The sequence below is a fragment of the Notolabrus celidotus genome, chromosome 8 (genome assembly GCF_009762535.1).
Source record: "Notolabrus celidotus isolate fNotCel1 chromosome 8, fNotCel1.pri, whole genome shotgun sequence".
Classification (NCBI taxonomy): domain Eukaryota; kingdom Metazoa; phylum Chordata; class Actinopteri; order Labriformes; family Labridae; genus Notolabrus; species Notolabrus celidotus.
The window spans coordinates 18,880,949-18,895,645 of NC_048279.1; the positions used below are offsets into that span (position 1 = coordinate 18,880,949).

General features: G+C 39.0%; 1 protein-coding gene across 2 annotated transcripts; it reads left to right on the forward strand.

The window, feature by feature from the left end:
• Nucleotides 1–67: 67 nt before the first annotated feature.
• zgc:152774 (uncharacterized protein LOC553526 homolog) lies at nucleotides 68–14,630 on the forward strand. Of its 2 annotated transcripts, none has more exons than XM_034690703.1 (17): nucleotides 68–160; nucleotides 281–353; nucleotides 1,359–1,491; nucleotides 1,810–2,030; nucleotides 2,197–2,344; nucleotides 4,119–4,272; nucleotides 5,958–6,086; nucleotides 6,424–6,543; nucleotides 6,630–6,733; nucleotides 6,991–7,119; nucleotides 7,675–7,791; nucleotides 8,674–8,751; nucleotides 10,340–10,379; nucleotides 10,472–10,842; nucleotides 12,188–12,674; nucleotides 13,153–13,325; nucleotides 13,980–14,630. In XM_034690703.1, exons 1-17 carry the CDS (start codon nucleotides 122–124, stop codon nucleotides 14,134–14,136), a joined length of 2,673 nt encoding a protein of 890 aa, XP_034546594.1. In that variant the 5' UTR covers nucleotides 68–121; the 3' UTR covers nucleotides 14,137–14,630. The 2 variants fall into 2 exon arrangements, with proteins under 2 accessions (XP_034546594.1, XP_034546595.1); XM_034690704.1 differs by having other exon boundaries at nucleotides 8,677–8,751.
• Nucleotides 14,631–14,697: the final 67 nt, after the last annotated feature.

Genomic DNA, 14,697 nt, shown 5'->3' on the forward strand with positions numbered 1-14,697 from the left:
CAATCTCTCGCTGACTTCCGCATACAGTGTGTGACGTTACGCCCATAATTTAGCCTCTTAACGTGCGTGCGTGCAGTATAAAAATTCACACGACACAAGAGGCATAAAACTGCTGGGAAACATGGCGAGGTTGAGCGAACATGGGATCCGTTTGAGCTCGGTGGGTATTTTAAAACTTCATATCATGTATTCTGATTAATATCTCTCAGCAAAATTAATTTCGCTGCAAAAGTAGAAGAATGGAAAGTGAAACAAACTCACTTCATCTTTTGTTCTCTAGATGAGTCCTTCCTTCCTTAACAGCAACTCTACTAGTCATACCTGGCCTTTCAGCGCGGTGGCAGAGCTCATAGGTGGGTTTTCTTTTTACTTTATTCCGGCATCATGCGCACCTGTTACTGCCGCCGTGCGCTCCTTTGTGCTGTCGCATCTTCTCATGGTGCACTCCTTCGCAGTAACACCTACAGTGTGTGTATAACAAACTTTTGTTGGTGGTTGATTGGACCAGTTTGACTTCCTCTTACAAACACTCAACCTCTTTATGCTGCACATGTCTGTCAGAGAGTGTTACCATCAGTAAAGTAATTTGTTTTGTGTTATATCATGTAAAATAAGTACATTAATTTGCACGTTTTGTTTTATTTCAAAGACTGAACTCTATTTCATCTTAAATTAGTCGGTGATTTGTCCTTCCACGTGATGCAAAGCGTCTGTTTCTGTTTTGTCAACATCAACATTGATCCACTGTGTGCTTGCTGATTGGTCCAGACGTGCTGACTGTCTGTTGGCTGATGACACTCGCAGCCTCTGCGGTGGGAGTGTGCTGTTCTGTATAAACGCAGGTGCTCTCAGATAGATAGGACATTAACCTGGACAAGAACTTGACAGCTGCAAATTTGAACTCTGATTAGATTTTGTGATGACTTTGTCAGCAAGGTCAGGATATAAATGTTGAAGCAGCTGGTTATAGTTGCACAGAAAAGCTTAAAAAAGGAAATGAAATAGGCCTATATTTTAGCAGATATGGACAAAAAAAATTACTGATGGCAGAAACCCATTTCACCGCTTCAGTTTGAGGGTCCTGATATTTTACATTGACTCACTTTCGCTTTGTCACGGCTCATTAGGACACTTGTCTCTGCAAGCGTTCTACTACCAACATGTGCAGTCAGACAGGAGCACAATCCAACAGCTCAGGGCTTTTCTGTAAGATGTGTTCCATAAAACATGCATTAGTGCAAGTTGCAGGTTTGCACTAAAAGCTAAAATGTACCAAATATGTTTTCTTGTTTACACCAAGGAATACCTTCCTTCCCACTTCCATCTTTTAATGATCTTTTTCCTCTCTCATGTTCTAGACAATGCATCAGACCCTGGTGTGTTGGCTAAACAAATTTGGATAGACGTGGCTGAAGAGTCGTCTCTCCTCTGTTTGACTTTCACTGATAATGGCAGCGGTATGACCCCCAACAAACTGCACAAGATGCTTAGGTAAAATACACATGAAGCTTTAAAGTACATTTAAAGCTCTTTCATAATTGAATGGTATCAGTATCATGCATGAAGTTATACAATTTGATGATTTTAAATTCCATCTAATTAGAGCCATTTCTAAATTTAACACTTCATTTTTTATTGTCTGTTATGCTCTCACAAAGTTGGGCTATTTTTCAAAAATGATCTGACGTGATAGTCTAAATGTCTATTGATAATGATGACAAATTATTCTGCAATGAAAACAATTTGTTGTATTACTAACATACAAGCAACTCTCTTCTCACCAGCTATCCCTCTTACACATATGTCCAGCTTTGGTTTTACAGAAAAGGGTTCAGGTAAGGCCAGCCAGCAGGCCATCGGCGTGTACGGGAATGGCTTTAAGTCGGGCTCCATGCGTCTGGGCCGCGACGCCCTTATTTTCACCAAGAATGGTGGCTGCCAGACTGTGGGGATGCTGTCTCAGACTTACCTGGAAAACATCAAGGCCCAGGCTGTCATTGTGCCCATAGTCCCATTCAACCAGCAAACAAATATCCTTTTATATCCATGATCATTACAACCAAGATCATGGCGGTTTGTAGCATAACTGGGCTGAATATGAGTTAAAATGGCTGTAAATTACTTACAAAGTTGATACACAGGAAATGTTTGTCACTTTGTATCCTCCTGTATGTCCTGACCTTAACTCAGTGTTACAGTCTCTGGTGGTGACGGAGGACTCTGAGGCCAGTCTGGCTGCCATCCTCCAAAACTCCATCCTCACCTCTCTGGAGCAGATACATGCTCACTTTGACTCTATCCACTCAAAAAAGGGCACCAAGATATTAATCTGGAACATACGTAGGTCAGAAAACATTCCTTTTTTTCATGCAGAATTTGGGTGAAGGGTGTAAAGTTATAATATATCTTTTGTTTATGTTTGTAGATTAGAGAAATAATTAGGTTAGCCTAGCATAGGAAAGAACTGTCCTGGCTCTGTCCCAATGTTAGAAATCAAGTTTAGCACTTTTAAAGCTCATTTGTTTGTTTGTAATTTTTACTCTCACTCTTTACTCCTTTCAACAACAAACCACCTAGTTTTAACTAGCTAGCTTTACAGATGCTGGTTGATGAATAAGCTTTGTACCAAGCGGCAACCTCCGGTCTAAAAATATGAGTCCAATGCGGAAGGGCTAAAAACTGTAGTTCATCGAGGATCTGATTGAGGCTGGCTCTGGAAGTACCAGAAACCACATACCCACTAATACAAAAAAGCCGATCTTTACAGCAGAAATAAACATGTTTACAGCCTGGTACAAAAGACGAGTGTAGTCTGGATAGCTCATTTCTTGATCGGCACACACTGTAGGGGGAGTGAATTTTTTTCTTACGCTGCAATTTTGAAGATATTGAGATTACGAGTCTTCCAATGAGAGGCACAGTTGACTTGATTGACAGGCGGGAACACTTTAGCTGTTGGCTAGGAGGCTCAAAGCCCGCCTCTATACGTCACACTTGCTCGACAGCAGCATTATGGCTGCCGACAACGATTGGCCTCAAAACAGCGCTTCAGAAACAGATGGGTGACGTCACAGATACTACGTCCATTATTTATACAGTCTATGCTTTGTACAGAGCCAGGCTAGCTGTTGACCTAGCTAGCTGTTTATTTCATGTCTTGAAAGCTAGCTAACTGTCTCCTGGTTGTAGCCTTGTTATTAAAGTTCCTGTGTGGAGTTTTTAGCTGGTTATGAAACAGACTGAATTATTACTGATGCCTTGGTATGACCTTTAAAAGTTAAACTAAACAACATTGAGAAGTTAACCATCCTTCCCTGCTGCGGGATAAGGGTCAACTCGAGTCACATGTTTGAAATTTAAAGTAAAGCAGAAAGAGATTTTTTTTAATCAAAAAACATGACATGCATGATCAGGACAGGATCAGCACAGAGACCCCGCTTTGTCCCCAGGGAGCACCAGAATTAACACAACTCAAACCTCAAAGGAGATTCGAAATAATGGCACAACAGTGGCATTGATCCTCTTATGTGAAGTATTTGTAACACAACCAACAAAACAAATGTATTAAAGTTTCATTGATTCCTTCAGTTTGAATTAATAAGAAATGCTGTTTGTATGGTATCTCTAATGTACAGCATGTGAGCCTTATCAGTATGCAAACACAGACAGGCAAACCCGGAATGCACACATGTGCAATTTGTTTAAACATGCTCTTAAACAAATCAATGCAAAACACAATATACTGAAAGACAACCCACTTTATTTTCATCGTGTGAGCTGAGAAAAGCTGAAGACACCCTTTCTCATGGTTTGCTTGGCTGATTTCTGCTTGAAGAGAATGTTCATGTTCAAGTTCAAGAGGAGTTTCTCAGACTGTCGTTGCTTTACTTCCTCTGAAGGCTGGAGTCAAAAATGGTCTGTGAAATGATCTTTATCAGCTACTGCACTAACCACATGAAGTCATGCTGACTAAATACTCAAGACCCACTTTAAGCTTTCTAACATGTGAATCTTTCTGATGCTGTTTTTGATGCTTCTAAAAGAGTGAGTCTGACAGCAGTGACATACTTTTTGTCATCACCTTTTAAATATGTGCTGTCTTTGATGTTACATTGAAGGGCCAAAGATGGAAAGCCAGAGATCGACTTTGAGACCGATAGGAGTGACTTCCGTTTGCCTGACATTCAGATCGAGGAGCTGAAGAAGGGTCTGAGGAATGGTGGATCATTTAGAGCTCAACAGAACATCCCTGACATGCACTACAGTCTCAGGGTGAGTGGAGAAAGAAATGTCATCTGTGTGATCACTACAAATAAACAGGACAGGTATTACTAATGGGAGGTACTATTAATGTATGTAATTATTAAACCTCAATCAGCTATAAGGCCCCTCTAGTTCTCATCACAGAAACAGGTTTCAGATTCTTGTTTCCAATCAGTTGTCAAGTGAATTTTCTGTGAATTTTTGAAAGAATTGGAAAAACAAATGCTAACGAGCCAACTCCTTCCACTGAGTATTAAAAAATACCAGTCTGATATCAAAGATGCTATTTAAGCTGATAGTGTTGTGTGTTTGCAGAAACTGAAGCAGATAATGAATTCCTTAATGCAGTACAGTTTCCATGATAAGGTCCCAGGCAGCTGGTCTTAAGCTCTCGATCACTTAACCGTATACCTGTCAGCAAATCCCCAAGTGTCCTGGGATTCCAGATTTACTGCACATGTTTTCAAGAGTATCATCCATGTTTGTCTTAAAAATTGGAATAGAGGGGCACTGGTGGCCTAGCGGTCTAAGCGCCCCACATACAGAGGCTACAGTCCTCGCTGCAGGGGTCGCCGGTTCGATTCCCGGCTGGTTGACCATTTCCTACATGTCTTCCCTTCAGTTGTCCTATCAAAAAAGGCCAAAAAAAAAATATTGGGATAGAGGGTTTATTGAGTTTGAAATATCAGATGACAAAACAATGCTTTGACACAGGTCCTCCTCTTGTCCTGAGAGCTATGTAAATCCAAAATATAGGAATGGTCTATGAGTCTTAAAGTAAGTATCTTTAAGATTTTTAAATTTAATAAATACAAGTGAATTGACAATCTATCGCCAAAAGAAGTAATACATGGCGACCAAGCCTATATATAACAGTTTTACTAATTGTCTGTTGTTGGTGGTGAGAATCCTGAAACAGAAACTTGTTTTTGTTTGAAGCAGTTTTGTGTTATACTTCTTCCCTTTTCTGCTAACATTGCGATTACATAATAACACTGGGTGGATGAACAAAATAAATTATTAGAAGTTATTAAGCTGGTAAAACAGTACAGGAACAATATCTACATTCATGTGAAGGCAAACTGTCATCAAAAACAATTTAACCTTCAAAAATTCAGGCCCCCTCTGCATTTACTACTTACTGCGAAAATGTGAATACCTGAGTGAGGTGTGGTGCATATAAGGTTGTGTTTCTATCAGTCTGGAGCAGAAACCATAGTACTTCTTCACTGCTGGAGACATACCCGTGGACTTGTAGGAACATTGCCCTAGTGTCATGCTAAAGCCTCTTTGGTTTCTAATTTTTTACTCTGCAATCTAGGTATCTCTAAAAGGTTTACATGTTGCTACAAAAACAGATGGCCATAATCAGAATCTGTCATTTCAAATAGAGAATCACCGGTTAAGTCATTCACGATGGCTTTCTTGCATGGCAACAGTGGAAGAGGCTTCTGGAGAGCAGGCCAGTCAGAGGAAAGCAGGCTGGGGGGGGGGGGGGGCTTGAATGAAGGTTTTCAAAAACATCAATCTGTCTTAATAAGTTTTAAGAGTTGGAAATCATGTGTCAGCTAAAATAAAGCGTATATTGATACAGAGCAATAACAGATGGTGTCAGACAAAAACGTTGATTCTTTTAAATGTGAAATATCTAACTTTGTAACTCTCTTTTTATCTTTTTCCTGTTTTTGTCGCAGGCCTACCTCAGCATCTTGTACCTGAAGCCCAGGACACAGATTATACTGAGGGGCAGAAAGATTCTGGCTAAACTTGTTTCTAAAAGGCTGAAACACATTGAGCATGATGTGTACAAACCCCACTTCAGTGTATCCCCTTTCTGTTAATGTTGGTAAAAAAAAATGTAATCATAACCAGTGTGTATGTGTGCAGAAAGGAAGAGGCAAACTGATGTTTTTGCTGAGGTCTGACCAGGTGTTATTGCTTGTGGTTATAATAGTAAAATGCCTCCTCTTATACCGAATGATAGTTTGACTGATTGGATGAAGTACTTCACATTAAGATAACTTTAATCTGTGTAAACTATAAGATGTTGGTTCTTAGCTTCTTCATTTATAATAATGACATTTTTAAACATATAAGCATCCCATTGTATTATTTTTAAACCTGACAATGCTATTATTAACCTTGACTGACATCTAATAGAAAGACAAGGTGAAGGTGACATTTGGACTGAACCCAAAAAACAGAGACCACTACGGAATCATGATGTACCACAAGAACCGGCTCATCAAAGCTTACGAGAAAGTGGGCTGCCAACTGAAGGTGGAGTGAAATGATTCAATTATCTGTCCAAATATAGTCTTTGAGGATCAAACCACTGCTAACATCTCACTTCCTATGTCTTACAGACGTCAGGTCAAAGGTCAGGAATTGGGGTCATCGGCGTCATCGAGTGTAACTTTCTCAAGCCTGCTCACAACAAGCAAGACTTCGAATACACCAAAGAGTACAGGTGCATGACACACACATGCAGTGGTAATGCTAATCAGAGTTTACAAAAAGGACTTTAACAACCTGAATTTACAAAGTAATGAGCAAATATGGCATCGAGGGTTCATGCAGTTCAGTCTGTAAGTGTTTTCTATACACCTGTTTGAAGAAATGTTGTGATTTATATATGCCACACATACTTTAGAGTGGGCTGTTGTGTTTATAGTGTTTGACAAATAGGTTAAAGAAATTCACTCTTTCCCTTTTTCCCCTTCAAAGACTCACCCTTGGTGCATTGGGCCTGAAACTGAACAACTACTGGCAAGAGGTTACAGAGAAGAGGGCCAGAGAGCGCGAGTTTCAGGCTCTCGACAAAGAAGAAGATGAAGATGAGCAGGACACTGCCAAGTGAGTGTTGATTGTTTTTCTCACAAATATGTATCCATACCCTGACGATTATAATACCTGAAAGGCAGTTCAATTCAGATTTACCATTCTTATGATTATAAGCGTGAAAAACAAGTTAATATTCAACAAGTCAGACTTCTAAAAGTGTCATCTGGTCCAAATGGATAAACAGTACGATCCAAGAAAATGCAGGTGAGGTGTTTCCCCTTACTTGCAGGAACTTGTCCTTTAAACTGAAAGGAAAAATAGATTTGTTTTCTAAAGTTTGATACCAGAGAATCTTGTTATGAACAAAGAGAAAACATAATGCAGCAGGGAGCTTCAGGAGCATGTCTAATACACACTTTTAAGTAAAAAAAAAAGAGCTTCATGTGTGTGGTTACTAAACTAGACAATACATTTTGTATTTCAACTGTAATGATTGTGTGTGTGTGTGTGTGTGTGTGTGTGTGTTTGTGTGTGTGTGTGTGTGTGTGTGTGTGTGTGTGTGTGTGTGTGTGTGTGTGTGTGTGTGTGTGTGTGTGTGTGTGTGTGTGTGTGTGTGTGTCCATGTAGGGGTCCTGTCTGGGTGCAGTGTGAGGAGTGCCTGAAGTGGAGAAGCGTCCCTGAGGGTCATTACAACGTGGTCCCTGAAAACTGGAACTGCAGCCAGAATCCCAATCTGCATTACAGGTGTGTTTTTTTCTCCTTATTTTTTCTGCATAATTTTCTTGACTTGTGGCTTTTTCAGATAGACAGTAGTTTGCAAACCTGACATTATTGAAGTCTATAAAAGCAGAATAGTCTAAGTGAGCCAATACAGATTACAAGCATTAGTTCCTGTTGTAAGTTTTGCCTTGGCTGAGCAATTCAATTCACAACTAGATGTTAGGACCATCAAATGCAAACTCAACTCAACTTTATTTATATAGCACCTTTCATACTGTACATAAAAACATGCGGTCCAGAGTGCTTCACAGAATAACAGAGAGACAGAAAACAACAGCAATGGTAACATTATAAAAGGCAGGATTATAAATAAAATACTTAAAAATAAAATTAAATCAATACAGTAAAATTAATAAAATAAGTAATAATGGAAAGAAAAATTAAAAATAAGGTAGCGTTAACAAGATCAGGTAAATACAAGAAATAAATAATTAAATAAGCTAAATTTATGTTAAAGCAATGATTCAAATAACAATGATTAATATAATAACAAAAATAATAAAAATAAAAGAAACAGGGGCAATCCAAAAAACTATCAGCTAATTATTCTGAAGCAGCAGCACACTGTTTGTTGTCTGAATGCAGGAGCTGGTGCATGTTCAACTTGTAAATGATCAGAAGTACTGTGAAAGTTTGACACTGGGTTAGTTAGAGCATAGATTTGTGTTTTATGTCATTTCAGCTACACTAGAAATGGTAGTCCACACTAAGAACTAACCCAACATTGTCCCCACAACATATTAAAGACATGTGTGTGACTGGGGGAGTAGGTGGGCTGTAGCAGGAAGGCCTTGAGCCTACCTTTGACACTGATCGAGTTTAAAGACAGATCTTTATGTGTTTCAGAAGCTGCTCTTCACCAGAGGAAGCAGAAGACAGCGAGGAGCAGTTGACACCTAGCTACCAGAAGAACCACAGGAAACCGTAAAAATCCCATTTCTTTCGGCCTCTGAAACTCTTTCTCTGTGTGTGAGAATCGCCCTGTATGTCTGCTTGTGCTTGTCTTTGTGGTTACTCATGCAATTTTTTTTTTTTTTTTTTTGGTTTACCATCTCTCAGTTTCACACTCTCATTTCCGCTAGTGGCACATGTGATCTGTGTGGATAAAAAGAAGAGAAATGTCTTTTTTTTCTGTCTGAACACAACATGCACAGAGGGGCCGATAAAACCTTCACAGTCACCACAGTAGCTGACTATCTTTGATTGCAACTGTGGGTCAGACATTAGCTTGCTAGTGCCTAGCATTTTATCAGATTCAAGTTTCATAAAAAATTTAAAGAATATAGAAAGCTCATAAACCTAGTTATGCAACCATAACTGTTTTGTTTAATCCAGGGAGCAGTTTGTGTATTCAGCCATCTTGCATACTGCTACGGCAACTCAGTATCTCCTGCTGCCTTCAGACTGTGACCGCAGCAATGATTCAAGATTAAAGACAGACAGTTATGAATGAAGGTACCTTAATCAAATGAACACAACATTATTTAGATTTAACACTGTCAACACTAGCCTGATACCCTAATGAAGAACTAGAGAAATTACCATCTGCCACTTGAAGAAGTGCTGTGTAATATAGCATTGTTCTTGTGATGAGTCAGCTAGCTACAGACTAGTTGCACTGGCTAATAGATATTCAATAAACACGTTTTTATAAATTATTTTTTGCTCATGCATTTGGTCTGTAATAATGTGCAACTCTTACTTTATTAATCCAGCTAGTTAGTAGAGGAACAACGTCAGCCTATTATTGCCGGGTGATGAGCAACAAAATGCCAAACATCACAACGAGAAAGAGCCAAAACTACTCATAGTTCTAATATTTTTGATCCACTTCTGAAGGATACCTTGGTCCTCTGTGTGTTCAGTGAATCTCTGAAGTGTCTGCTCTTATACAGGAGGACTCTTCATGAGGTTGAGACAACTCCACAAGTTCTTCCCCATGTCCTTTACGTTGTTGTCAGAAGTGAAGTAACGTGGAAAGTGACGGTAGAAGTAAAAATGTGTTCATTTCTTAGAACATGGCACTCAAAGCCAGATATGTTGTAGGGAGATGTCACCGAAGTAATGGAGGCTTGTCAACTATTCCTTTTCCTCCTCCTCCTCCTCCTATCCTCCGTTGTTACCATTTCTCCTGAATATATTTTCCTCCTTCTGTTTAAGAATAAACATGAAGAGTTCCTTTGCAAAAACAGTTAACTCACTTTTGAAAATTTAAAAATGTTTCAAAAAACTTTTTTCTTCTAATAATAGCTTTTGGTATGATCAATCAACTGAGGTTGGGTGGCTTTGACTAAGTCAAAATGACTTTAATAATCAGAGGTATCTTGAAAATGTCACTTTATTAGGAATCTATATCAAGAGAAATATACTTTTTGAACATTTTTAAAAACTGAGTTATCTGTTTTTGCAAATGAACTCTTCATATAGAGATAAGGACCAACATTATCAAGGCAGGTCTGAGAAGTCAACCATGTGCTTGATAAATGTCTGTTCTTTTATCTCTGTGTTTTAGAGAGCATCCAAAAGGCAGGAAACGAGAAAGGTCACTGGAGGTTTGTGTTTTATATTGATAAAGTCACCAGTGCTGTATCACTGTTGGGTAAAGCATGTTTAATGTAAGTGTAAATGGTCTTTTGTCCTGCAGGGGCCTGCCTCCCAAAACCAAGAGGCTACACATCAAAACCTCTTTCGCAGTTCATCAGAGCCGAGCCAGCCAACACACGCACCTCGGCACAAAATAACTACAGACAGATACCACACAGAAGCAAACACACTAGAACCATATGAGGTGAACACAGATCACCGAGCAGATCATTTTAAAGACACACACAGAGCTCCTGATGCTACAAAGACACTGAACACAGCCACAGATGAGGTCCCACACACACAACAGGAACCTGCCAGGGTGGACGAAGTCATTAAGACCACAGACGGACCAGAACATTCTCATGATGAGGAGAGGGACACAAGCAGAGAGGCCATGGAGACAGAAGAGGAGAACCCAAACCTTTTGAGGTGGGGTATGTTGCATGTAAGCTCTGACATAGGAGAAATCAAGTAGCATTCAAGATAATGTATGAAAACAGCGGTGTGTTCAGGGTACTGTAGTGCAGTTAGGAGATGAAATATTTTTCAGAAAAGGTTAGTCTGATAAATAATAATTCAAGTTTTCAATAGGTTTCTACTAAAGAAATTTAAGATTTAATTTCTGTTTAACTTTGCCAGTATTTTTTTTCTCCTAATTTCTTTACAATAAACAGAAACGACGACAAAAGCTTTCCCTCTTCAGACATTTAAAAGTTTGAAATCCTGCGCTCTTTCTCAAAACGTAGAATTGTAAACTGTTGCATAGAGATCTCAGTGAGTCAATTAACTCCACAGTGGGGCTCCAGTTGGTTATAAAACATGGGGAGTGATCAACTAACTTACAGCTGGCAGTAATAATAAGTCTAACTCATATAATGATGAGTATGCAGTGATTTATTCTTTTCCGAAAGATAATTGATAGAGGTAATTAAGTCATGGGTGTGGTGATGCAGTCCACAGTATTTAAGGTCTTCAACCAGAAAACTCTGGGCCCAGTTTAATCTGGACAGGAATGATACAGATTTTGATGTCCACTTTTTTGCTATCCAGATTACATTTGTCCCATTTTTCAAAGAAATCCTGGAATGGTTCAGCCTTATCCGAAACAAACTCTACCAAATTAGCGCAATTATCACTGTGCTGAATGTGACATACTTTGTCCACAAGGGGGCGCCAAAATCCACACAAACTGAAAGATCCTCTAAGTCGCTTTTTTATTAAATACTTCATTTCATACTTACAACTAAAAAAAAATCCATTGCTTTTTCACAATTCTAAATTGTATCTCATGTTCTATGAGACAGTAGTAACTCAGCAGAAAACAACTGTCTTTAGTGCTGTCATCGTGAAAATGTTATATTTAATCAACATAAAAGTTGTATTACATTTTATATTTTATTCCTGTAATTCAGCCTGAATCCACCACTCTGCTGGGATCAGATAATCTTAGAAAATGTAACCAATCCCACTGAGAAGTTTTGAACAACACAAAATTAAGGACTGAATTACCTGGTTTAATCTAATCTATTTGTAAGATATGATCCAGTTCAATGGTTTTAATATAACCAGATTAATTTTGACAAACTTGGTCCAGATGCTTACATGGGTGATTTTAATCCCTGCATCACTAAACAACAATACCACAACTGTGAAAACAGAGTAAAGCTTGTGGAACATTAAATATTTTTGATAACCAGTCTCAAAGTCTTAGAGTGTCTGTGATTACATTTCCTCACTGTCTTTATCCAAGCTGACGACTTTCTGTTCTCTGCAGCCTCAAAAGGAAACTGGGGTCATTATTTTCCTATGCCAATAAGAAGTCGTGTCATGTTGAGGAGCAACCAATTGGCTTAGGAGAGACAAATCCTGAAACACAAAGAAATAAACTGTGGACGAGTGAAGGGGACAGCAACAGCTTGGGGGAGAAAAAGGGTGACACTACCCAGCGAACCCTCACCAGCCTCTCCTGGACCCACTCACTCCCCTCAGCACAAACTGTGAAAGTTTCTCCTCTGAGTCGCACAGTGAGCAGATCAGTCCCTCCAGAAGGAAGCGACAGAGAGGCTAACATGCAGAAGCTGGCCGGGTTGGAGAAAGAGACCCAGAGGCTTCGGAGGCTTTTAGGTCTGGAAGTCACAAAGATATCTCAAAGCACCATGACAGAGTCTGAAAGCAGGGGAGAGAATCAAAACGGAGGGTTGATGAAACCGCTTGCATCCACAGCGAGCAATGAGGTCAGCTGCCAAACCGAAGAGGCTGAGGTCAGCAGAATTTACACCCATTATTTAAGATTAATCTAGAATGAAATCATATCGTCTCTCACAATGCCACTGACTTGGAGTCGCATTTTTACATTTGGCTTCAATGGGTCCCTACATTTACAATGCTGAGTCTTCATGTAGAATTTTCCCATCATCTATTCAATACTTCTTCTCAATTAATTTGCTTTAGATTGCATAAGATGTAAATGTTTTGGCTACATGTACCTTCCTTAAGAAATGCAACAAATCACATTCAGATATGATTTCATGCTTTAAAAAGATATGTGAGTTGTTTTTTGGGGAATAATTATAAAAGATAAAAAATCTGGTTTAGTCATGTCACCTAAACAATCAAGTATGGGCACAATGCTTAATAAATAAATAAATAAATACAATCTCTATTGTCTGTCTGTAAATGTCTTTTAGCACAAATTTTCCATCTCTAAAGTATTCTTCTTCTGTCCTCCCTCTACATCAGAGCTCCTGTTCATCCAGCAGCCTGGCCCAGGCTCCAAGACTTCAGGGTCCAGTCATCCAGGGTCAGAGAGCTCTATATGGGTCCAAAGAGCAGCCTGAGCAGAACGGAGACAGAAAGGAGAGGACAGAAACTCAGAGCAGGATCAGTGACAGTGAGTCCTGTGAAGACAGCAGGTGAGTAAACTCACCATAAATGCACATGCACAAACAATATTCACTACCTGAATAGAATACATTGCAATTAATTATTCAGACAGTTTTTATTTCAGTGCAATGTTGTATATGTCTCATGCTTAGGTTTGTTTTTGGGTAAGAAAAAAAACAAATCTTCTAGAGTTCTTTTTTTTTTTTTTTTGCATTGGATGACAGCAAGCATGCATCCAGTTTTATTGTTCACCTTTATTTTTTATGTCTGTACAGACAAGGTAAGTACAGACAAGGTATGTACACAAAAGCAAGCTGAAAATGAGACTTGCTGCAGGCTTCAATGCATGAAAACTTTCCCCAAAGTGGCCCTATAGGAGAAACATCTGTTTCTATATAACCCTGGTATGAAGTCTCGGCTATGGAGCCATTTCCTGTAACTGAGAGAACTGCTTTTGTGCGTAGGGATGTAAATGCTTCTACATATAAGTAAAGCCAATCCAAACAATTGCAGCACAAATGTTGAATCTCTCGTGTGTTTTAGCTCTAACTTCTCCAGAAATACTTCAATCATATCCTTTATTCAGGCCTTGTTCTTCGCCTTGTTCTTTTGTTGCATTAATAAAATGTGATATTATCCTTTGACAGCAGTGGTTGAACTGTATGATCTCTGTGTTTGATCAGATCTACACAGGAGAATCTGCTTGACATCCGAAAGAATGTGGTGGTGCTTCTCACGGCCCTCCTGCCCCAGCTGGACCTGGCTGGTATCAGTCTGGAGACCAGCGATGTGGATAGCATCCTGCAGCAGATCATAGAGGTCAACTCACTGCAGATATGATCAGTTCTGTCACAAAACACAGCATGTTCCTTTTGACAGCCATCAACATGTTTAGCAAAGTCTGAATTGATGAAGAATAACTCATAAATAGAGTTTAATTAACATTTTTAAATAAGCGTTGATGTAACTACTATTATGAAATGCTGTATACAACATGAGGCACATTTATTATCAAGCTTTTGGCAGCTTTTAAACATTGTTGGAGTTTTTTGTCATATCATTTTGAATGTGATGTTGATTTTGCTTTTAAGAAACTGCATTATACCCCACTGCTTGTCCCTTTGCATATATGAGCCATTTAATTTGAAGTTATCTCTTAATTTAAAAAATGTGATATTACATTGTGTGCTTTGCTTCTTTGCCGTTAATTACAGTTGTATATAAATTGCTTTTATGAGCATGCAAAGGGTTGTGAAAAAATGCTTTTGTCAAGATTTATACAGAAATCCTTTATAGAAAAGATTTTTTAATATCCCATTAAATGACCAAAACCATGTGTTGTCCGTTGTCTTTTCATTTTTCTGGTTTATTTACATCTTGTGATTCATAGATCCAATTATC